The sequence below is a fragment of the Saccopteryx bilineata genome, chromosome 4 (genome assembly GCF_036850765.1).
Source record: "Saccopteryx bilineata isolate mSacBil1 chromosome 4, mSacBil1_pri_phased_curated, whole genome shotgun sequence".
NCBI classification, from domain to species: Eukaryota; Metazoa; Chordata; class Mammalia; order Chiroptera; family Emballonuridae; genus Saccopteryx; species Saccopteryx bilineata.
Genome location: NC_089493.1, coordinates 262,558,534 through 262,583,708, shown reverse-complemented (window position 1 = coordinate 262,583,708; position 25,175 = coordinate 262,558,534). Strand labels below are relative to the sequence as shown.

General features: G+C 44.6%; 1 protein-coding gene and 2 pseudogenes across 1 annotated transcript in view; 1 reads left to right on the top strand and 2 right to left on the bottom strand.

Annotated features, from left to right (window-relative positions):
• The window catches only part of LOC136334293 (transformer-2 protein homolog beta pseudogene), a 165,154-nt pseudogene that overhangs the window by 85,223 nt on the left and 54,756 nt on the right, over positions 1–25,175 (top strand).
• On the bottom strand, positions 5,426–11,374 carry LOC136335694 (zinc-alpha-2-glycoprotein-like; annotated as a pseudogene).
• Positions 24,507–25,175, bottom strand: part of LOC136334290 (zinc-alpha-2-glycoprotein-like) — a 37,830-nt gene continuing 37,161 nt past the window's right edge. Inside the window, exon 4 of the mRNA XM_066274323.1 lies at positions 24,507–25,066. Coding sequence (XP_066130420.1) covers positions 24,765–25,066 — 302 coding nt within the window. The 3' untranslated portion in view covers positions 24,507–24,764. The remainder of the gene's footprint in view (positions 25,067–25,175) is intronic.

The window sequence follows — 25,175 nt, the reverse complement described above, 5'->3', positions numbered from 1 at the left end:
ATTTGCGCCTCCCTCCCCTTCTACTAGGCTTTTCTTGTCTTGCAGACCATTTGGCGCCCGTCTGCAAGGGGTGACCGGGGCATGATAAACGCCTTGTCCCCCCCCCCCCCCCCTGCCACTACGCTACTGGGAGAGATGCCATGGACATCAGGATCAGCTGCAATGACTGATGACCCTTCTGGTGCTGACCAATTAGTGGAGACCACAACTGAGGAAACACACTGAGGAAGCTGATGAGTATTCTACTGAGGTCCTCCCCTGAGACCTCAGATTAAAGCCCTCAGGATGGAGGACCCAGGTCTCTAGAAAACATGCCTGCTCTCCCCCTCCCCTTCCTCTTGGGTGTTTTCCTTGCCTCTCTCTTTCTCCTAAGTCCAAGGGCCCTTCTTTTGCTTCTGTAACTTGTTTCTTGAGCCCATTTATTCTAAGGCTTTGTTTTCTACTCTGTGACTTACTAAATGAACTTTCTCATATGGTTTGAGTCTTGGTTCTTAATTCTTTCTTGTCTAGAACTCAAGTACTGAGGTTGTTGAACTGAGGTCTGGCCTGAGTCCACTCATCACTAATGCCTGCTGCCTCTTTTGCACTGCTAACATAACTACAGTGGCCAACATGAGGATCCTTTGCTACTTCTAAATTAATCTTTCACATGCACAATTAGAGAAAGCTGTGTATAAAACTAGGCAGTATAAATGGAAACCAAATTTAATTGGTCTCTTGAAACTTCAAGATGAAGATTTAGATAAATAGATCTACCTATGATGTTATTTAGGTGTTAATCCAATTCTTTGAAGAATTAATAAATGGCTGTCCTTATTTTAAAAGGAGAAAGGTCATTTGCAATTTGACTGTCAAAGACAATTATAAATTGTAAATACCTCCTGGAGGAAGTTGGATCTAATTGTTCTTTTATAACTAGTGAGATTTTCTCATGACTAAATGGTCTTTGTTTGTGTCTGTGTATGTGTATCTATATATATGTATACTGTATATGTGAGATACCTTTCTACCTCCTGATAGTTCTGTTAAAATTGATTTAAAGGCAATGCTTGCTTATAAGAATTGGATATTCTATAATTGGCAGTAATATAGGCACTAACTTAAATGTTTTTTCAAGGTCATGTGATCTAAGATTAATCTTTAGTTAGTAAGCTAGCTTAAGTTTGTTGGTTTAAGTAGAACAGACATGTCATTTCGCCTGGGTTTTACAAAAATAAGTTTATGTTGATAATTTGCTTTTATGTTTCTGAAAATGTTTCTTTATTTTTTCTTTTCCTTTTTTTTTTATTTTTATTTTTTACAGAGACAGAGAGTCAGAGAGAGAGACAGATAGGGACAGACAGACAGGAACGAAGAGAAATGAGAAGCATCAATCATCAGTTTTTCGTTGCGACACCTTAGTTGTTCGTTGATTGCTTTCTCATATGTACCATGACCATGGGGCTACAGCAGACCAAGTAACCCTTTGCTCTAGCCAGCGATCTTGGGTTCAAGCTGGTGTGTTTTGCTCAAACCAGATGAGCCCATGCTTAAGCTGGTGACCTCAGGGTCTTAAACCTGGGTCCTCCACATCCCCAGTTCGACGCTCTAATCCACTGCGCCAACAACTGCTCAGGCTTCTTAAGGTTATAAAATGTTCAAGCTAAAGTATGCTATTTGGCTTCTTACTTTTCATTAGACATTGGGATTTTTTAGAAAGGCTTTAGTTATTGATTTTTCAGAGAGAGGAGGTGGGGGTGGCTACAAGAAGTAGTTGCTTCCCTGTAGCTGTTCATTGGTTACTTGTCATATGTGCCTTGAACCAGTAGGTCCAGGGTTTCCAACTGGTGACCTCAGCGTTCCAGGTTGGTGCTCTATTCACTGTGCCACCACAGGCTACAATTCAAATTGAGGTTTTAAGGGTTAAAATTTTAATATATGACCCTGGCCAGTTGGCTCACTAGTAGAGTGTAGGCCCGACATGTGGATGCTTGGGGTTCGATTCCCAGTCAGGGCACACAGGAGCAGCAACCATCTGCTTCCCCACCCTTCCCCCTCTCTCTTCTCTGTCTCTCTCTTCCCCTCTCATAGCCAATGCTCCACTGGAGGAAGTTTGCCCGGGTGCTGAGGGTGGCACCATGGCCTCACCTCAGGTGCTAAAATGATTCTAGTTACAATGGAGCAGACGGCCCCAGATGGGCAGAGCATTGCCCCCTAGTGGGCTTGCCTAGCGGATCCTGGCTCAGCACATGGGGGAGTCTGTCTCTTTGCCTCTCTTCTTCTTACTTAAGAAAAATACAACCCCCCCTCAAGATCATAGTATATGTAAAAATAGCTTTGTAGTGTTTCAGAAGGGTCCCTGGAATTCTTCAAAAGATTTGAAAACTCATGGGTAGCATTGTCAAAAAACGTGATGTGAACATCTAGGTTATATTGTGCAAATAAACAATGGTTATAATTAAATGAATAGTCAGTGCTATGGAAACCCAAGACAGCCACTTTGGATTTTCCCCGTTCCTTGCCTCCTCATTTTTAGATGTTGCATTCCTTCATGCATCACAGTGCATTTAAGCCAGACCTACTTGAAGAAACTTCTCAGCTGACATTATTACAAGGAGACATCTTACACTATTGTCAAAGTTTGATAGAGTCACTTCAAGAAAATACCAAGTTGGTAATCACTTTCTTTCACAGTCAGTATTCAGGAGGCAATGACATTAAAAATCATTTGACTGCCACATGGAGATTTTGTTCATTGTAAAGGATATAAAATAAATGATAGTCTCACTGGAAGGGACCTTATCAGGCACTTAACTAAAAAGTGGACATCTATCCCTGTTTATGGACATCAAAGGCTGCTGGGGGATGGGAAGCTGATGGCACCAGGGGTAGACAGCTATCCCTAGACATCAACAAGGCTTTTATGCCTACTCTTTGATATTGAACTCAGTCTATTTGGTTTAGTTACCCTTTTTTTTCTTCTTCTTTTCCAAGTGAGAGGAGAGGAGATAGAGAGACAGACTCCAACATGAGCCTGATTGAGATCCACCCGGTGACCCCCGTATGGGGACATTGCTCTGCCCATTTGGGGCTGTGCTTGCAACTGAGCCATTTTTAGTGCCTGAGGCGGAGGCTGCACAGAGCCATCCTCAGGGGTCGGGGTGATGTGCTCAAACCAATCAAGTCTTGACTGCAGGAGGGTGAGAGAGAGAGAGAGAGAGAGAGAGAGAAAGGAAAAAGGGAAGGGGTGTAGAAGCAGATGGTCGCTTCTTCTGTGTGCCCTGACAGGGAATCAAACCCAGGACATCCACACTCCAGGCTGGTGCTCTACCACTGATCCAACTGGCCAGGGCCTTTGTTTGGTTATCTTTACCTCTCTGACAATGATATTAGTCATTGTAATAGTTGTACTTGCCCTTGGGTTTTTCTATATAGTCCAACTATTTATGGTTACTGAACATGTATAATATAAGTATTAATACTCTTTCTGTGGCTTATGTAAGTGTTATACTGGATGCCAAATACAGAAAAAATGAGACAGAAAGCAGAGCTCATATCATTATAGTTCACAGAATAGAAACGATGCAGAGTGTGTTTTTTGGTTTTTGTTTTGTTTTGTTTTGTAAATGAAGGCCATAAGACCTTACTGGCCTTCCACTTTCCTGCCCTTTTCCTTGTGGGAAAAAATTCACAACCTCACTCAGTCCATGGTTGTAGTTTTACTCCAGACCCAATGGTCCACAAGACAACTTCAACACTGAGACTTCCTAGGTTGTGAGGCTTCCTAGTACTAGTGAGATAACACCAGCCAAGCAAGTTTGGTCATCCATGCATCCCTTGTGTTGATTTATGACCAAAAATGAAGAAATGTTAATGAAAAAAAAGGGGGGGCTTCCATGGAAAGTAATGTCATAGAATGACCCTGTTTTTAAATTCCTCACAGGGCATGGTCATTGGTGGGCAGGTCATGCCCCATGCCTATAACTTCTTTGGTGAAAGGTTACAAGCCAGCCTTGTTCATTGTTCTTATGCATCTAGGTCAAGACAACCTCGAAATATCAGTAATAAGAACCTTCAAAGGGGATATTAACTCTCAAGGAAGCACATAATCCTGTTAATGATCCTTTAATCTAATCCCTGCCTTCCTTTCTTTCACCTGCTTACATTCCATTTGTATTTTCTTTCTCTTTCTTTTTATTTTAGCGAGAGAGAGGGAGGGAGAGAGAGAGAGAGAGAGAGAGAGAGGAACAGGAACAAAGAGATGACAAGAATCAATTTGTAGTTTTGTCACTTGAATTGTTCATTAATTGCTCTCCATATGTGTTTTGATGGGGGGTGGGGGTCTAATTGAGCCAGTGACCCCTTGCTCAAGCCAGAGACCATGGGATCATGTGGATGATCCCATGCTCAAGCTGGTGACCTCAGGGTTTCCAATCTGGGACCTCAGCATCCCATATTGAAGCTCTATCGACTGTACCACCACAGGTCAGGCACCTTTCTTATTTTCAGATGAATAAAATAATCTGAAAAACTGTTATTCTCCAGAGCATTTGTGATCTTGCTCTGTGCATGTGTCATCAGTTTGTCTCAAATAAACTGTATAAAATTCTCTATAGGTCTGAATAGTTTTTACATGGACAAACCTGTGTATGGTGGTGGGAGACTCAATTAAAAAAACACTACTGACCACAGAATTCAATTAAAAAATGAATAAATGAAATTATACAAGTTTTCATGTCAAAAAATCTTCCAATAAATGAATTTCGGGTGAATCCAAGAACATCAGATGATTCTTGCCTGCCAGGGAGTGCATCCTGGAGGGATGAAAGCCTCTCAAGTAGCCTAGTAGCTGTGTGTGGACCCGAAGGCCAGCTTGGTGTGGGAGAGCTGGAGTAGCTGGAGGAGAAGGCAGTGTCCTCACGGGGTAAGGAATGCTGGGGAAAACTGAGGTACAGGAAGAGGCTTCAGATTGAATTAAAGGAGTCGCAGAGTTCCATGGCCTCATAACTAGAGGGGACATCAGGAGTGGGTGCCTGAACAACACTCCAGATACCAGGTGGTCATGCCACACAACAGTGGGGACCCCAGGAAAAGACGGGCAGTGAACATTGCTTCCAGTGGGTACCAAGATTTAAAATGATTCAAATGCTTGGGGGCAGGATGAATGATAAAATCGAGTGACATTTCTATAGCATCTAAAGTTTAATAATCTGACTTACTACATTGCCAAGCAAGTGATTAGTGTTGATTAGATATCACAGATTAGATCATAGGAAACACTAAGGGGAAAAAAACACAACAGTAATTTTGCTCAGCGACCAGCATTCAAGCCTGTGTCTCCAAATTCACCATCTGTCCTGTTCTCTTCACAGCTTCTCCGGGTCTTGCCGATGGCGGTGATGGTCATTCTGAGCTCACCTCTGTCCTGCCCCAATGAAAAGGGTGACTACTGGTTTCCAGATTCCTGCCCCTCATTCCATGAGAACAACGAGGGGCTGGGCCAGGCTGCTGTGCTGCACGTGGCAGAGTAGGGGCCTCTGTCCGAAGAGGGACTTCTAACCACCACCCAGGACTGGTAAGTGCCATTTTCAGTGAGAAGACTGTCATTCTGCAAACTCAGTCACCACTACATTGCTTCCCCGAGTCCGTACAGACTGATTGACCGTGGGTAGAAGGTTGTAGGCCAAGCACTTGAGGGTCTGCTCTGTCCTGGGCCCACCGGGCTGGTGATTGACACAGAGGGAGGATCTGTGGAGAGATACAGTATGGAGGTTGAGGGTCTGTAGGGGCTGGTTCCCCGCTCACGTCTCCCTTCAGCCCCGGAGTCTGGGATGAGCAGAGCTCTCAGTTTTTACCTGCCTCATCAAGGAAACTTCCAGATCAGGAAACTTGAGGCATTTCATGAGCCTTCCTTGTTGGATAGTGGAATATTCGTGGCTACTTTCTTGCCTCCCAGCACCCCCTGCCTACCCTCGTTCACTGACTACTGTAACTAAGAAATGTGAATGCTCATGCATTGTTTTGTTTTTCCCCAAACCCCCAGTGGGCTTGATGGCTCCTGTCTCCCCTAGTCTGAGCCCTGCTCCTAGATTCTGCCTACTGCTGTGATTCGACCCTTTCTCTGCCTCCTCCCACAGAACTTCTTTCTGATTCTTTTTTTCCACTTAAAAAATAATTTTATGTTATTAGAGAGAGATAGAAGGAGAGGGAAGCATCAACTCGTAGTTGCTCCTCGTAGTTGCCTTGAGCAGGCAAGCCTGGGGTTTCGAACCACAACCTCAGCACTCTTGTTGTGGCTTTTCCCACTGCATCACCTCAGGTCAGGCTCCGGCTTAATATTCAACCATGGTCTCAGCTTGTTTCAAGCAATCCTGCTCACACTTACTCATTTTCATCCTTCTGGGCAGACTTTTATAACACCTGCCTTCTCCCCACCGCCAAGCCAAGAGGCAGATCACAGATAGCACAGAGAGAATGATTATAGGTTTGCATGAAATGTTCCCCTGAGTTCTAGCCTGAAATCACCTAGGTCTTTCTCAGCTCAGTGTGGGGGCAGGGCAGAGGAAGCGTGGGTACCTTAGAAAACGGTCCAGGAGTGTCCTGCTGTGTTGCAGGTATTTCTGCAGCGTCTGGGTGCACTCATCTTCCAGGTAGGCCTTGGCCCGATGCACAGAGCCTTCTGTTTCCCACTTTACCTTGGTGTTCAGAGCTTCTGGTTGCAGGGGAATCCAGGCAGGGATTTTTGTGTCAAATTTGATGTAGTCCTGTCCATCGTAGGCAACCGTCCAAAGTGCTCCGCAGTAAGTGTCATTCCGGAGTTTACAACTAATCTCTTCTTGCATGGTGTGATTCCCTGCATCCACCCAAACCCCCAGAAATCAGTCAGCCTGGCATCAATTCCCTCATAATAACTGCTACTCCTACACAGTCTGCAACCCAATATGAAGAGAGGGTTTTGAATCTGAACGTGGCACCCCGTTTAGGCTGGCAAATGGGTTGTTAGCCAGACATAAAGCAGACAGAGGAAAACTTAATTTGGTTTGGTGTTTTTCCCTAGTCTGAGATGAGACACATAGAGGGAGTTTTAGAGAGCTACCGACTGTGGACCATTCTAGCCCCATGCAGGATCTTTTGATTAAAAAAAAATTATTTATTGATTTTTTTTTTTCTGAAGTTGGAAATGGGGAGGCAGTCAGACAGACTCCCACATGTGCCCGACTGGGATCCACCTGGCACGCCAATGCTCTGCCCATCTGGGGCGTAGCTCTGTTATAACCAGAGCCATTCTAGTGCCTGAGGCAGAGGCCACAGAGCCATCCTCAGTGCCCTGGCCAACTTTGCTCCAATGGAGCCTTGGCTGCGGGAGGGGGAGAGAGAGACAGTGAGGAAGGAGAGGGGGAGGGGTGGAGAAGCAGATGGGCATTTCTACTGTGTGCCCTGGCCGGGAATCGAACCCAGGACTCCTGCATGCCAGGCTGACGCTCTACCACTGAGCCAACCGGTCAGGGCTATTGATTGTTTTTAGGGAGAAGGAGAGAGAAAGGGAGAAACATTGATTTGTTGTTCCACTTATTTATGTACTTATTGGTTGATTCTTGTATGTGTCCTGAGCAGGGAATGAACTCATGACCTTGGTGTATGGGAATGATGCTCTAACCAACGGAGCTACCTGGTGAATGCAGCTCAGGTTGTTTTCTCACACGGGCTTCCCAATCTACATCCTTCAGATTTCTGAGTAACTTTTACCTCCTTTTGGAACATCTCATATTTCATGTAGCTTTTTGGGCATTCTTATACTCAGAAACACATCTTTTGATACCCACCCAGTAATAATTTAAAATGATCAGTTCACCTGGCCTGCAACGGACTGGCTTGAGGGGTCAGTGATGTGGTTCAGGAGAAAGAGTGCTGGGCTCGGAGACATGAGAACTATTATCTGTGCTGTGCTCTCCACTAGCTCCTCACACCACAAGTTATGACTCCTCCTGCCTAAGTCTACTTTGTACAGACAGGAGGGTCTTTATGATTATATGGGACTCAGTTTGTGGTTTTGAATTCAGTCCTTCCTGAGCTGCTGGTAGAGCCATGGATTGTACTGGGTACTCTCCTCATTCACCATATTCATTGTCTGTCTTAGGGTATGGGGCTGTAAGGGAGATCAGGACGGGTTATGTCCTAGCTCTCACAGAATCCATCGAGATAAGTTTTACTGAATCTCTTGGAAGCAAGACTCAATACTCCATTTTTTTTGCAGATTACAGACTACGTAATCAAGAACATGTTCACTGCCTGTCAGCTAGTAACTGGCAGAGTCAGCACCTGAACCCTGGTCAGAACGACCCAAAATTAGCTTACTCCCATTCCAACACCCCTGCACAGGGCTGAGCATGACACCTTCTAAAATGAAGTCCACCTCAGAGGAGTTGAGGTGTGGAGCTGAGAGGTCAGATGGTCCTAGCTAAGGGCTGACGCGGATTTCGCTTGCGAGAGTCTAGGCCTGAAAGTGAGGATGGGGGAAGTGATGGGGAAGGAGGAAAAGCAGCCGTGCTTGGGAGTGGGGGAGGCAGAAATGTGTGTGCATGTGTACTTGTTCTTATACTTTCCTTTTCGAATAAGGAGTACTTCTAGCCTGCAGACCACTTTCCACTCAGAATTGTGGGGCTGCCTCTTGAGCTAAGACTATCTACACCAGGGGCCCCCAAACTTTTTACACAGGGGGCCAGTTCACTGTCCCTCAGACCGTTGGAGGGCCAGACTATAAAAAAAACTATGAACAAATCCCTATGCACACTGCACATATCTTATTTTAAAGTAAAAAAACAAAATGAGAACAAATACAATATTTAAAATAAAGAACAAGTAAATATAAATCAACAAACTGACCAGTATTTCAATGGGAACTATGCTCCTCTCACCGACCACCAATGAAAGAGGTGCCCCTTCCGGAAGTGCGGTGGGGGCCGGATAAATGGCCTCAGGGGGCCGCATGCGGCCTGCGGGCCGTAGTTTGGGGACCCCTGCTCTACACCAATAGTCCGTAAACCACTGACCTCTGTCTTTGTAATAGTTCATGATGTCTCTCAGGTTCTTCAGGAAGAAGTCTCCCCTGGCTTTCTGATATTTACTTAGTTCCTCCCAGTCTTCCATTCCTTCCACCTGTCTCCATGGGCCCAAGGGCTCAGCCTTTCCACTTTCACTATCATAGTGGAAGAAGGCCTGATCATTGAGGTAGCCAGTGGCCTGAAAACTGGGGAAGCCCTCCTTGGGCCTGGTCATCCCGATGGAGTAATAGTTCAGAGAGTAAGACCCTGCAAAAGAGGAGAAGAGGTTGAGGTGTTGGATCCACATGGCGGGGTCCCAGTGTGGAGCACAGAGGATCAGGAAGGAACACCTGGTCACTGGCTTCCTCCCCAGCTCTCTCCAACATGCTGTCAGCCACGTAATATGGGAAGTTCACAAGCTCTACCTCTATTCTGGGGATGATATTTCAGAGACCATTTTGTGTTTTTACTACATTGTTTCCTCTCTTAGCACATCGAAAGATCATATTTCTCAGCCTCATTTTAAGTATATGGGGACCCTGACTGAGTTGTGTCAAAAGGCAATAGGAGGTGAATTGAGGTCTTCCTTCAGGTTGGAGGCCCTGGAAGCTGGTTTGAACCTCCTGTCTCTCTATATTTTGGTGATGACTGTGGAGACCATGAAATGAAACAGAAAAGTCCTAAGATACAAATCACCTAGATTCTTGAGGCACCCCATGGAGGACAGGAAAGTTGCTGGACCCATATTCATCTTTACAGGAGCAAGACATAAACATTTGTTGGATTAAGTCACTAAAAACAGTCTTTGTTACTGAAGCATAGCTTAATGGAACCTAGGAAATGCATACAATTAGAAAATGTAGGAAGGCAAATTGACTAGAAACCTCAGGTAATGACTTAGAATGGATCAGCGTAAGGTAAGACCAGAATGGACCTTGGCATGGCCATGCCTGTCCCTGCACTTTAGTGGGAGGTAGGGAGTGGTAGAGGGTGGGGCATTTTCATAATTAATTTCAAAATGGAATCCTGATCTAAGTCTCATGGATGTTACTAATGTTAGGCCATATAGCAGATTTCTAGTTTCAGTACTGAAGTTACTCTCACTAATTAGTTTATACATGTGATTACCACTTTACTCAGTGGACGCTGAGTGAAGCAGATTACCCTCTGTAATGTGACTGGGCCTCCACTAATCAGTTGAAGGCCACAGAGAAGAGGCTGAGTTCTCCACAGGAAGCAGGAACTCTGCCTCCAGCCTGCCTTTGGGCCCGAGATGGCAGCGTAATCTCTTCTCTGGTTTCCAGTGTGCTGACCTGTCCCGCGATATCAGACTTCCCAGCCTCCACAATGCTTTTGAGTCGTATCCTTAAAATAAACCTCTCTTTCTGGCATATGCATGAGATTCATGCTTTCTCTCTGGAGAACGCTGACTAAATTCTACTACAATGTAGGATGTGATTAACAATCAAAATATGATCAATTCTTATAAAATATTTGTAATAGTTTGTCAGAAAATATTATAAAATGTTAAACTTACACAGTTGTGCTTTACATTCCTCATCCTGAAATTCTGTATACTAAGAAAGTCCTCAATACTCTGTCCTAAAATCGACTGGCTCTGTCCAAGCTTCAGCTGGCCTCCCAGGCCCACTGTCGTAGCATCTCACTGTGGAGTGAGGGAATGGGTCTGTTTCTAAAAGCATCCTCCAGTTAATATGTTTTACAAGTGCTCTATGGAGTTGCGTCTTTCTTCCTGAGAGTCAGACAGGTATGTCCAGCCATTGAAAGGAGGGAGGAACAAAAAGTGTCACCTGTGGGCTTTGTTCTCTCATGCGACCCTGGACAGGTCACTTCACTTGTCCGGGTCTTAGTTTTGTTCATTTGTCTAATAAGAATTTTAGGTTCTAATTCTTTAAGACCTTACTAATCATGAGTCCAGAGGCTCCCTAAATGCTTCTACAAGTGTATAGTCTGAGTTAGTTGACAACCTCAAACAGCCATTCCTCCTGTACACTGGGAATCTTGGCTTCATCTGGAGCCCTCTCCCCACCCATCTATATCATTCTTTCCCTCTCTTCTGTTCCTCTCTATACCCAGCCCTTGCTTCCCAACTCACCATCTTGGGTCTTCTGGGAGAATGCAGGACCCAGAGCAAGCAGTAGAGACAGCAGGACAGGCACCGTTGTGCTCATTTTGTCTGAGTGGAAGGTACTGTGCTTCTCTGTGTCCTGGAGTGGACTACTTGGAGAGAGTTCCAGTTATATTTTTGGGAATGGCTGGCTTTGAGCCCTGCCATGGTGAGTTAAATGCACAGGCCAATGAGAGTGCCAGGATGGGCTCCTCTCCCAACTGTGAGAAAACAGGATACACAGGCCAGGTTGGGCGGATGTTGTAATCAGTGAGTCTGCGGACTGTCAGCCAATGGGGAGCTTCGACAGCCAATCTGGTGTTTGGACTTTGTCATGGGTCCACACATTTGTCACTCTGTTGGCAGCAGCATGTGCTTATAGGATTGGTTCTATGGTGTGGTTGGACCTGTGCTTCTCATGCCTAATTTGGAGTGTCACCAATGATTCTGAGAAATAACTCGTAAATATATAAATGCATTTCCTGCTTAAAGTCAAATTAGGAATCTGTTTCATCAACTAATGATGTGACTGTTACTGGAATTGGGACAGGATGTTTTCAGGCAACAGTCACTCAGAGAAATGGAGGAAAGGGAACCAGGTTTGGTTATGAGGCCAGACTGGAGCTAAAGGCAGTTAAAAGACCAATGTTGGGAATGGTCCTGCAGGTTGTGATAAACAGTGGAGGGTCAAACAGCTGCCTGAATCATCTATTTTGGTCAACTGGAATAAAATGCTCAGTGATGGCAAATTTTTAGTTCCCAAGGGGCTCCTACCATAGGACAGTGTGATGGACTCTCAAGAAAAGAGTTTGGGATATTTGAGTCCATAAGTGCTGAAAAGCTTAAAGAAATACACAGTAAATCAAAAGAAAAATTATCAATTCAAAGCACAACCTGAAAAGCAGGCCATTTCTCATGTAGCAGAAGAATTCTTTTGACTCTTTTAGTTCCAAGGACAAAACAGATGTAAACCTAATACAGCCTAGTGATTAAAACAAGGTTTCATAACTCATTCACAAAAGCCTAAAACATCTAATAGTCAAGTGTGACCAAGACATTCCTACAAATCTTGTACAATTGTTACTTACAGTGAGGAACAAGAGACCTGGAGAACAAACCAAAGTGTGGAATGGCATCAAGAAAGGCTTCATGAGATGTGATTGGGCAGGATATCGAACAGGTATAGAATTTCTTCTGGCATCAGGGAAAATTTTTCTAAGGAATAGTGATGGTATTTGTCGTGTTCATTTTTCTGTCCCTTATACTTAACCCAGCGCCTGGTAAAAAAGAAAATAGTAAACATTTTTTTAAAATTTTTATTTATTTTTTTAATGAGAGAGAAAAATGAGGAGAGAGAGGGGCAGACAGACAAGAAGGGAGAGAGATGAGAAGCATCAACTCATAGTTACTTCACTTTAGTTGTTCATTGATTGCTTTTTCATATGTGCCTTGACCTGGGGGCGGGAAACTACAGCTGAGCCAATGACACTCAAGTCTGCGACCCTGTGCTCAGGCTGGTGAGCTTGTGCTCACACCAGATGAGCCCGCAATCAAGCCGGTGACCTTGGGGTTTTGATCCTGGGTCCTCAGTGTCCCCGGCTGACATTCTATTCACTGCACCACAGCCTGGTCAAGTAGAGACAGAAAACACTTATAAAAATAGCTGAATTGGCCCTGGCCGGTTGGCTCAGTGGTAGAGTATCGGCCTGGCGTGCAGAGGTCCCGGGTTCGATTCACGGCCAGGGCACACAAGAGAGGCGCCCATCTGCTTCTCCAACCCTCCCCCTCTCCTTCCTCTCTGTCTCTCTCTTCTCCTCCTGCAGCCGAGGCTCCATTGGAGCAAAGATGGACCGGGCGCTGAGGATGGCTCCTTGGCCTCTGCCCCAGGCACTAGAGTGGCTCTGGTCATGACAGAGCGATGCCCCGGATGGGCAGAACATCGCCCCCTGGTGGTTGTGCCGGGTGGATCCCAGTCGGGCGCATGCGGGAGTCTGTCTGACTGCCTCCCCGTTTCCAGCTTCAGAAAAATCCAAAAAAAAAAAAAAAATAGCTGAATGGATAAATGAGCAAAAATGATAAAGAGACAATGCTAGACCTCTCGAAAGGTCACTGAGGACAATTTGATAGCAACAGGGTTTAGATAGAAGACTGAGGGGAAGAGAGGTGGAGTGATAGAATCAAAAGGAAGTTGGAGGTAGAATCTCTAGGACCCTCATTCAATGAGTATCTCGCTCTCCGATGAATGAGGCAGATTTCACTACTGTGCGTTTTCCCTCATGGCCTGTCTTCTCCGCATACCCCATTCCTCTAAGGGTCATCAGTTCTTAGCCTTCTGTACATCTATATTCTTGACAGTTATTCTCAAGATAAATTTTATTTAAATATTTTATTAGAAATTATTTACTCATTTATTTTCTTTGATGATAATTTTATATGGGTTTCTTCTGCTTTTTGTGTGTGTGATAGACAGAGAGTGTCAGATAGGTACAGACAGACTGGAAGAGAGAGAGATGAGAAGCATCAATTCTTTGTTGTGGCACCTTAGTTGTTCATTGATTGCTTTCTCATATGTGCCTTGAACAGGGGGCCTACAGCAGAGTGAGTGACCTTGGGCTCAAGGTGGTGAGCCTTACTCAAACCAGATGAGCCCATGCTCAAGCTGGCTACCTCGGGATCTTGAACCTGGGTCCTCCGCATCCCAGTCTGACGCTCTGTCCACTGCACCACTGTCTAGTCAGGTTCAGGATAATTTTGAATGTATAAATGAAACATGGCAGATACAGAGGAAGCCAGTCCTATGGAAATTCAGGCCTTTTCACATGCCCCTGTGGGCTATCGGACTGCTGGCAGCCCCTCCACCCCTCAAACAGAGCAGGATGCTATTTTAAAGTGACTGACTGAGGAATTGTGAAGGAGATAATTTGTGACAATGAAGTCCTCCTGGCGTGGGGCTTCCTGAAGTTACAGTGCTAGGTGGTCCTGCCAGCAGAGGAAGCTGTAGGTGATTTTAGTTGGGTGGGCAGAAAATGACCTAGGATGGACCCATATTTGGTTCTCCAGACCCCTGCCTCCTCTCTGATGTGACTAGTTGATGCGTATGGCCCAATCCCAAATTCAGGTCGCTTTCCTGTCAAGGCCTGGTGACCCTCCCCTCTCAGCTGCCTCTGCCCTCCTGGTCAGCAACAATCTTTCTATCTTTTCTTGGCCAATTATCTTAGGTTTTCGCACCTCCTCTGAAATCAGAATCCCTCTGTGTGTGTTGGGGTGTTCTCTGTGCCTTCTCCTCCTGCCCCACACCTAGCCAGGACTCAGGTCTTCTGAGCTTTCCTCCCTCTCATCCGGATGGGCCCCTCATTCCTCTCATGGGCTGGGTGCGATCCAACATTCCAATCTTTATTGGCCCTAGCCACTAACTTGGATTCTGGGTTTTCTCATTGATCTGAGATTTTTCTCCGATGAAGTTTTATTTTTTTCAAAGTGTCATAATATTTTGAAATATTAATTGTACATTGTTGACTCTTAACTTTGAATTTTTCTTCCCTGCAGCCTCCCTTTGTTCAGATAGGATATTATTCTGCCCCAGGAAAGGGGAATGTTGATTTCACTTAAAGAAGCTGTTTCTCAGCTTTGATTTTGAAATTGAAGTATCAAAATAAAAAAGTATAGTCCTTGGCCCTGGCTGGTTGGCTCAGTGGTAGAGCGTCGGCCTGGCGTGCAGAAGTCCTGGGTTCGATTTCCAGCCAGGGCACACAGGAGAGGCGCCCATCTGCTTCTCCACCCCTCCCCCTCTCCTTCCTCTTTTCCTCTCTCTTCCCCTCCCGCAGCGAGGCTCCATTGGAGCAAAGATGGCCCGGGCGCTGGGGACGGCTCCTTGGCCTGTGCCCCAGGTGCTGGAGTGGCTCTGGTCGCGGCAGAGCGACTCCCCAGAGGGGCAGAGCATCTCCCCCTGGTGGGCAGAGCGTCGCCCCCTGGTGGGCGTGCCGGGTGGATCCCGGTCGGGCGCATGCGTGAGTCTGTCTGACTGTCTCTCCCCGTTTCCAGCTTCAGAAAAAAAGCCAAAAAACTCTTCCTAATAAACTAGTCCTACCTCTTAAGTTCACAAGGGGCTATGTGTGGGACCCATGGAAGTAGAAGAACCCCAGAGCCCCTATTCTTCATCGAATGTCAGGAGGAGAAACAGGATTTAAAAAAAAAAAGAAAAAAGAAAAGTATAGTCCTTAAATTAAGGCTGTCAGAAAAAAAAATCTTGGATAGTTAAGTCTACAAGTTCTGAAAAGATTAAAGAGAAATAATCAAAAGCAGAAATTATTGGCTCAAGCAGAGTCTGAACACCAGGCAATCCCTACGATGGTGCAGAAAGAATATTTTGTCTTTTCTAGTTGCGAGGATAAAACGGATAAAACTTAATAATGCCTAATGATTAAAACCTAAGAACAAAAAATGAGCTTTCATAACTTATATACAAAAACCTAAAAAAGTCAATAACCAACTCTGACCAAGACACTCCTACCTATCTTATGCAAAGCTAATATGATGAGTGTTGACAAGAGCTTCGTTAGAGAAGGAAGTCCAGTGTGAAATGGCTTTGGGAAAGGCTTCAGAAGAGATGTAAACAGGGATAGAATTTCTTTTGGCACCTAAAGGCAAATTTTACAAGAACAGGGCTGGTGTGTTCCGTGTTCATTTCTCTGTTCCTAGTAATAGTCCGTTTCCTGGCAGAAAGAAGACAATGAATAAACACTTACAGGAATAGATCAATGGGTAAATGAACAAAGACCCAAAGGGACAGCACCAGACCTACCTGAGAGTCTATTTCCAACTTAGTGGAAATAGAGTTCAGTGAGAAGATTGAGGGGTTGGGCGGGTGGTGTGGTATATATTCAGACGGGATACAGAAGTCAAATTCTGGAGGCTCCCCACTAATCCAATGAATATCCCATGTCTTCCAATGGATGAGGCACATCCTGCTATTGCATCTTTTCCCTCAGAGCTGGTATTTTCTCAATATTTCCTTCCTCTAGTTCAGTAGGGTTTTTTTTTGTTTGTTTTTTGTTTTTACAGAAACAGAGAGAGAGTCAGAGAGAGGGACAGATAGGGACAGAGACACAGGAACAAAAAAAAAAAAAGAGAAGCATCAATCATCAGTTTTTTGTTGTGACACTTCAGTTGTTCATTGATTGCTTTCTCATATTTGCCTTGACTGTGGAGCTACAGCAGACTGAGTAACCCCCTTGCACAAGCCAGCGACCTTGGTTCAAAGCTGGTGAGCTTTGCTCAAATCCTTTGAGCACGCACTCAAACTGGAGACCTTGGGGTCTCGAATCTGTGTCCTCTGCATCTCAGTTTGACGCTCTATCCACTGTGCCAATGCCTGGTCAGGCTAGTTCAGTAGTTCTTAACCTTTGGTTCCATCAACTCCCTTGCTAAGACAAATTTTCTTTTTTCTTTAGAAATTATTTATTCATTCACTTTTTTCTTTCAAGATAATATTTTAAACCATTTTATTTATTCATTTTAGAGAGAAGAGAGGGGGAGAGAATGAGAGAGAAAGAGAGAGAGAGAAAGAAAGGAAGGAGCAGGAAGCATCAACTCTCATATGTGCCTTGACCAGGCAAGCCAGTGTTTCAAACTGGTGACCTCAGCATCAAGATAATTTTTCATGCATTATATAAAACAGAATAAAGAGGAAGCCAGTGACATGAAACACAGTGTTTCCATGCTGTGATGGGCTCTTTGCAGAGGGGTTCCTTGATACAGAGCCACATGCTATCCTAAAGTGACTGAGGAATTGTTAAGAAGGAGATAATGTGTGACAAGGGGGCCTCCTGGGGTGTCCTGAAATTGCACTTGAAGTTGGTGTACCTGCCAGAGGAAGCTGTTGGTGATGACTGCTGGCTGGGCAGAGGCGACCTTGGAAGGACTCCTTCATCTTCCCTGATGTGACTTGTTGGTGCCTGTAGCCAAGCCTCATCCTCAGGTCACCTGAGCCCTGTGACCTCCCCTTCTCAGTTGTCTCCTATCCTCTTCCTCATGAACACTTTCTACCACTTCTTGCCAAGATCTCTGAGCCTTTCACTCCTCCTCTGCAATCTGAATCCCCCTAGGAAATTTCTCTGGGTGTGCTGAGTACCTCTTTGCTCCCCCCCAGCCTCCCTACATCCGACCTGGCCTCAAGTTTTCTGAGGTTTCCTCCCTCTTGTCCACTTGGGCCCCATCACTCTTGTCACGGGGGTGCGGGTGGGATTTCATATTCCAGTCTGCCTGGACCCTGGCATATTCATGTGGACTTTGGGTTTCCTCATTGATCTGAGATTTTTTTTTTGTCACGTGCTTTTTATTTTTTTAAATTTTACATTGACATATTTAAATTAGTGATCTATCACTGCATTGTTCCCTCTGGTATTTGAATATTTTTCCTTGCAGTCTTCCTGATGTTCATTACAGCAGGACATTATTTTGCCCCAGGGGAGAGGATGTGGATTCATGACTTAAAAGTGAGTCAGCTCAGAATTTGGAAGGCTTATTTCCTTAAGTAGCTGTGCTTAGAGGAAAACCTGGAATAATATGGAACGTGAGGGCTACTAGGATGAAAGGTGTAGGATAAGAAGATCTTGTCACACAAGAAGGAAAAAAACTGTCTCATGCTGTTGAGGGTTAATAAAAAGTCAGGCGTGAGAGTTCTGCTCTGTTTTGGATGTAATCCTGTGACCAAAAGGGGTTCTGTGAAAAGTGTCTTCATAGGGTGAGCTGATCATAAACTCCTAAGTAGGCAGGGAAGGTAGCCATGCCCCAGACCCATACATTCTTCAGTTACAGCCTGGTTTATTATTGTTCCCATACATCCAGGTTAACACACCTTTGGAATATAAGAAGTAATATCCCTGGAAGGGGGTATTAACCTTCAAAAGAGCACAAAATCTTGTTAACTATTCTATAAGCCAATCCCTACCTTTCTTTCTCTCCCTCATGTAATGCTCCTCACCTTTCCTCCTTAATTTCAAATGCATAAGAGAAGCTGCAAACCTGTTATTCTGTGGAGCTTTGAGATCTTGCTTTTGGCATATGCCATCAGTTTGGCTCAAATAAACTCTTAGAAGGGTTTCCTACAGGTTTAGACATTTCTTATATTGGCATTTACTTGGCAGTGTGAGTGGGATTCTGAAAAAGCCCACACAAGACCTCCCTGTAGACCTGGACCCAGTGCGAGGTACAATCAAGGGCCCATTGTGCCCTCAGGCTTCCCATTTTGCATTGAGGGAACTTGATTTTTTTCTCAAAATTTTGGGCCTCCTGGCCTTAAGTAGCAGGCCATTAGTTTTTCTGAGCTGGTTTTAGAGGATCCTTGAGGTGAATACGGATTGTAGTAACACAGGGAAAAGAAAAAAATGGGTTGCTTCTTTAATTTTGTCTTCTTAATTGTATTGCTTGCTGAGGGTCCTGAACAGAACTTTTGATGATTAAACAGAGCTTAAACTTCCTTTTGCTTGGGAAAGAGAGAGGACTCTTGCATCCCCTGCCAGAATATCCAGCAGGTTATTATAGTTGTTCAGATCCCGAATCTGGCGTGGTGGAGATGGGTGCTGGGCTTGCTCAATGCAGTAACACGTGATCTTGGAGAAGCCAATGGGAATCCAGGGAAGAGGGGCAGGGCACCCTGGAACGGGTGTAACCTCGAAAGAGGGGCCCATGCATTGGAGTGTTGAGATTTGCGTGGCATCTGGCAAGTTTCCACACCCTTGTTCGGGTAATTTTAGGTGCCTGAGAAAAAATTTTCTCTAGGGCATAGATCAGCCCTACAGGGATATCACTGCATTTGGCTCATCAGGAGACGTGCATGTAGGTTATGTTATCTCCTAGAACTTTGATCAGACTCTACAGATCTCAAAAATAAACATGAAATTGTGCCTTCCAGGTCAACAAGGCCCAGCACTGTCAGCCTCCCATTAGTAAGTGTAGCAGGCAGTTAGACAGGCATGAGCAGAGTAAGAATGATAGGCCAGGTGCAGAGGGTCACCAGGGCAGAGAGCCCCAGATCCGTAGCAATGGGCACAACTATAAGTCCTTGCACAGACTTTTCCGTTGACATTAACACCTGGAGATGACAGCTAGTTCTCACCTGTGTTTCAGTTCCAGCCAGAAAAGCAGCAAAACTAGGAGAGAGAGATCAGTGCGTAAGCGAACATAACTGGTGGTTGGGGCATGACACTTTATTTGCGCCTCCCTCCCCTTCTACTAGGCTTTTCTTGTCTTGCAGACCATTTGGCGCCCTTCTGCAAGTGGTGACCAGGGCATGATAAACGCCTTGTCCCCCCCCCCCCCCTGCCACTACGCTACTGGGAGAGATGCCATGGACATCAGGATCAGCTGCAATGACTGATGACCCTTCTTCTGGTGCTGACCAATCAGTGGAGACCACAACTGAGGAAACACACTGAGGAAGCTGATGAGTATTCTACTGAGGTCCTCCCCTGAGACCTCAGATTAAAACCCTCAGGATGGAGGACCCAGGTCTCTAGAAAACATGCCTGCTCTCCCCCTCCCCTTCCTCTTGGGTGTTTTCCTTGCCTCTCTCTTTCTCCTAAGTCCAAGGGCCCTTCTTTTGCTTCTGTAACTTGTTTCTTGAGCCCATTTATTCTAAGGCTTTGTTTTCTACTCTGTGACTTACTAAATGAACTTTCTCATATGGTTTGAGTCTTGGTTCTTAATTCTTTCTTGTCTAGAACTCAAGTACTGAGGTTGTTGAACTGAGGTCTGGCCTGAGTCCACTCATCACTAATGCCTGCTGCCTCTTTTGCACTGCTAACATAACTACAGTGGCCAACATGAGGATCCTTTGCTACTTCTAAATTAATCTTTCACATGCACAATTAGAGAAAGCTGTGTATAAAACTAGGCAGTATAAATGGAAACCAAATTTAATTGGTCTCTTGAAACTTCAAGATGAAGATTTAGATAAATAGATCTACCTATGATGTTATTTAGGTGTTAATCCAATTCTTTGAAGAATTAATAAATGGCTGTCCTTATTTTAAAAGGAGAAAGGTCATTTGCAATTTGACTGTCAAAGACAATTATAAATTGTAAATACCTCCAGGAAGAAGTTAGATCTAATTTTTTTTATACCTAGTGAGATTGTCTCATGGCTAAATGGTCTTTGTTTGTGTCTGTGTATGTGTATCTATATATATGTATATTGTACATGTGAGATACCTTTCTACTTCCTGATAGTTCTGTTAAAATTGATTTAAAGGCAATGCTTGCTTATAAGAATTGGATATTCTATATCCTGTGCAGTAATATAAGGCACTAACTTAAATGTTTTTTCAAGGTACATTGTAATCTAAGATTTAATCTTTAGTTATTATAGCTAGCTTAAGTTTGTTGGTTTTAGTAGAACAGACCATTGTCATTTCGCCTGGGTATTACTAAAAATAGAGTTTATGTTATGAAGATTTGCTTTATTGTTTCTGATAAATGTTCTTTATTTTTTCATTTTCCTTTTTTTTTTGTTATCTTTTTTTTTTTTACAGAGACAGAGAGTCAGAGAGAGAGACAGATAGGGACAGACAGACAGGAACGAAGAGAAATGAGAAGCATCAATCATCAATTTTTCGTTGCGACACCTTAGTTGTTCGTTGATTGCTTTCTCATATGTACCATGACCATGGGGCTACAGCAGACCAAGTAACCCTTTGCTCTAGCCAGCGATCTTGGGTTCAAGCTGGTGTGTTTTGCTCAAACCAGATGAGCCCATGCTTAAGCTGGTGACCTCAGGGTCTTAAACCTGGGTCCTCCACATCCCAGTTCGACGCTCTATCCACTGCGCCAACAACTGCTCAGGCTTCTTAAGGTTATAAAATGTTCAAGCTAAAGTATGCTATTTGGCTTCTTACTTTTCATTAGACGTTGGGATTTTTTAGAAAGGCTTTAGTTATTGATTTTTCAGAGAGAGGAGGTGGGGGTGGCTACAAGAACTAGTTGCTTCCCTGTAGCTGTTCATTGGTTACTTGTCATATGTGCCTTGAACCAGTAGGTCCAGGGTTTTCAACTGGTGACCTCAGCGTTCCAGGTTGGTGCTCTATTCACTGTGCCACCACAGGCTACAATTCAAATTGAGGTTTTAAGGGTTAAAATTTTAATATATGACCCTGGCCAGTTGGCTCACTAGTAGAGTGTAGGCCCGACATGTGGATGCCTGGGGTTCGATTCCCAGTCAGGGCACACAGGAGCAGCAACCATCTGCTTCCCCACCCTTCCCCCTCTCTCTTCTCTGTCTCTCTCTTCCCCTCTCATAGCCAATGCTCCACTGGAGGAAGTTTGCCCGGGTGCTGAGGGTGGCACCATGGCCTCACCTCAGGTGCTAAAATGATTCAAGTTACAATGGAGCAGATGGCCCCAGATGGGCAGAGCATTGCCCCCTAGTGGGCTTGCCTAGTGGATCCTGGCTCAGCACATGGGGGAGTCTGTCTCTTTGCCTCTCTTCTTCTTACTTAAGAAAAATACAACCCCCCCCCTCAAGATCATAGTATATGTAAAAATAGCTTTGTAGTGTTTCAGAAGGGTCCCTGGAATTCTTCAAAAGATTTGAAAACTCATGGGTAGCATTGTCAAAAACGTGATGTGAACATCTAGGTTATATTGTGCAAATAAACAATGGTTATAATTAAATGAATAGTCAGTGCTATGGAAACCCAAGACAGCCACTTGGATTTTCCCCGTTCCTTGCCTCCTCATTTTTTAGATGTTGCATTCCTTCATGCATCACAGTGCATTTAAGCCAGACCTACTTGAAGAAACTTCTCAGCTGACATTATTACAAGGAGACATCTTACACTATTGTCAAAGTTTGATAGAGTCACTTCAAGAAAATACCAAGTTGGTAATCACTTTCTTTCACAGTCAGTATTCAGGAGGCAATGACATTAAAAATCATTTGACTGCCACCTGGAGATTTTGTTCATTGTAAAGGATATAAAATAAATGATAGTCTCACTGGAAGGGACTTTATCAGGCACTTAACTGAAAAGTGGACATCTATCCCTGTTTATGGACATCAAAGGCTGCTGGGGGATGGGAAGCTGATGGCACCAGGGGTAGACAGCTATCCCTAGACATCAACAAGGCTTTTATGCCTACTCTTTGATATTGAACTCAGTCTATTTGGTTTAGTTATCCTTTTTTTCTTCTTCTTTTCCAAGTGAGAGGAGAGGAGATAGAGAGACAGACTCCAACATGAGCCTGATTGAGATCCACCCGGTGACCCCCGTATGGGGACATTGCTCTGCCCATTTGGGGCTGTGCTTGCAACTGAGCAATTTTTAGTGCCTGAGGCGGAGGCTGCACAGAGCCATCCTCAGGGGTCGGGGTGATGTGCTCAAACCAATCAAGTCTTGACTGCAGGAGGGTGAGAGAGAGAGAGAGAAAGGAAAAAGGGAAGGGGTGTAGAAGCAGATGGTCGCTTCTTCTGTGTGCCCTGACAGGGAATCAAACCCAGGACATCCACACTCCAGGCTGGTGCTCTACCACTGAGCCAACTGGCCAGGGCCTTTGTTTGGTTATCTTTACCTCTCTGACAATGATATTAGTCATTGTAATAGTTGTACTTGCCCTTGGGTTTTTCTATATAGTCCAACTATTTATGGTTACTGAACATGTATAATATAAGTATTAATACTCTTTCTGTGGCTTATGTAAGTGTTATACTGGATGCCAAATACAGAAAAAATGAGACAGAAAGCAGAGCTCATATCATTATAGTTCACAGAATAGAAACGATGCAGAGTGTGTTTTTTGGTTTTTGTTTTGTTTTGTTTTTGTAATGAAGGCCATAAGACCTTACTGCCTTCCACTTTCCTGCCCTTTTCTTTTGGGAAAAATTCAACCTCAACTCAGGTCCATGGTTGTAGTTTTACTCCAGACCCAATGGTCAACAAGACAACTTCAACACTGAGACTTCCTAGGTTTGAGCTTCCTAGTACTGTGAGATAACACCATCCAAGCAAGTTTGGTCATCCATGCATCCCTTGTGTTGATTTATGACCAAAAATGAGAAATGTTAATGAAAAAAAAGGGGGGTTCCATGGAAAGTAATGTCATAGAATGACCTGTTTTTAAATTCCTCACAGGGCAGGTCATGGTGGGCAGTCATGCCCCATGCCTATAACTTCTTTGGTGAAAGGTTACAAGCCAGCCTTGTTCATTGTTCTTATGCATCTAGGTCAAGACACCTCCGAAATATCAGTAATAAGAACCTTCAAAGGGGATATTAACTCTCAAGGAAGCACATAATCCTGTTAATGATCCTTTAATCTAATCCCTGCCTTCCTTTCTCTCACCTGCTTACATTCCATTTGTATTTTCTTTCTCTTTCTTTTTATTTTAGCGAGAGAGAGGGAGGGAGAAGAGAGAGAGAGAGAGAGAGGGGAACAGGAACAAAGAGATGACAAGAATCAATTTGTAGTTTTGTCACTTGAATTGTTCATTAATTGCTCTCCATATGTGTTTTGATGGGGGGTGGGGGTCTAATTGAGCCAGTGACCCCTTGCTCAAGCCAGAGACCATGGGATCATGTGGATGATCCCATGCTCAAGCTGGTGACCTCAGGGTTTCCAATCTGAGACCTCAGCATCCCATATTGAAGCTCTATCGACTGTACCACCACAGGTCAGGCACCTTTCTTATTTTCAGATGAATAAAATAATCTGAAAAACTGTTATTCTCCAGAGCATTTGTGATCTTGCTCTGTGCATGTGTCATCAGTTTGTCTCAAATAAACTGTATAAAATTCTCTATAGGTCTGAATAGTTTTTACATGGACAAACCTGTGTATGGTGGTGGGAGACTCAATTAAAAAACCTACTGACCACAGAAATTCAATTAAAAATGAATAAATGAAATTATACAAGTTTTTCATGTCAAAAAATCTTCCAATTAAATGAATTCGGGTGAATCCAAGAACATCAGATGATTCTTGCCTGCCAGGGAGTGCATCCTGGAGGGATGAAGCCTCTCAAGTAGCCTATAGCTGTGTGTGGACCCGAAGGCCAGCTTGGTGTGGGAGAGCTGGAGTAGCTGGAGGAGAAGGCAGTGTCTCACGGGGGTAAGGGAATGCTGGGGAAACTGAGGTACAGAAGAGGCTTCAGATTGAATTAAAGGAGTCGCAGAGTTCCATGGCCTCATAACTAGAGGGGACATCAGGAGTGGGTGCCTGAACAACACTCCAGATACCAGGTGGTCATGCCACACAACAGTGGGGACCCCAGGAAAAGACGGGCAGTGAACATTGCTTCCAGTGGGTACCAAGATTTTAAAATGATTCAAATGCTTGGGGGCAGGATGAATGATAAAATCGAGTGACATTTCTATAGCATCTAAAGTTTAATAATCTGACTTACTACATTTGCCAAGCAAGTGATTAGTGTTGATTAGATATCACAGATTAGATCATGGGAAACACTAAGGGGAAACACAACAGTAATTTTGCTCAGCGACCAGCATTCAAGCCTGTGTCTCCAAATTCACCATCTGTCTGTTCTCTTCACAGCTTCTCCGGGTCTTGCCGATGGCGGTGATGGTCATTCTGAGCTCACCTCTGTCCTGCCCCAATGAAAGGGTGACTACTGGTTTCCAGATTCCTGCCCCTCATTCCATGAGACAACGAGGGGCTGGGCCAGGCTGCTGTGCTGCACGTGGCAGGAGTAGGGGCCTCTGTCCGAAGAAGGGACTTCTACCACCACCCAGGACTGGTAAGTGCCATTTTCAGTGAGAAGACTGTCATTCTGCAACTCAGTCACCACTACATTGCTTCCCCGAGTCCAGTACAGACTGATTGACCGTGGGTAGAAGTTGTAGGCCAAGCACTTGAGGGTCCTGCTCTGTCCTGGGCCCACCGGGCTGGTGATTGACACAGAGGGAGGATCTGTGGAGAGATACAGTATGGAGGTTGAGGGTCTGTAGGGGCTGGTTCCCCGCTCACGTCTCCCTTCAGCCCCGGAGTCTGGGATGAGCAGAGCTCTCAGTTTTTACCT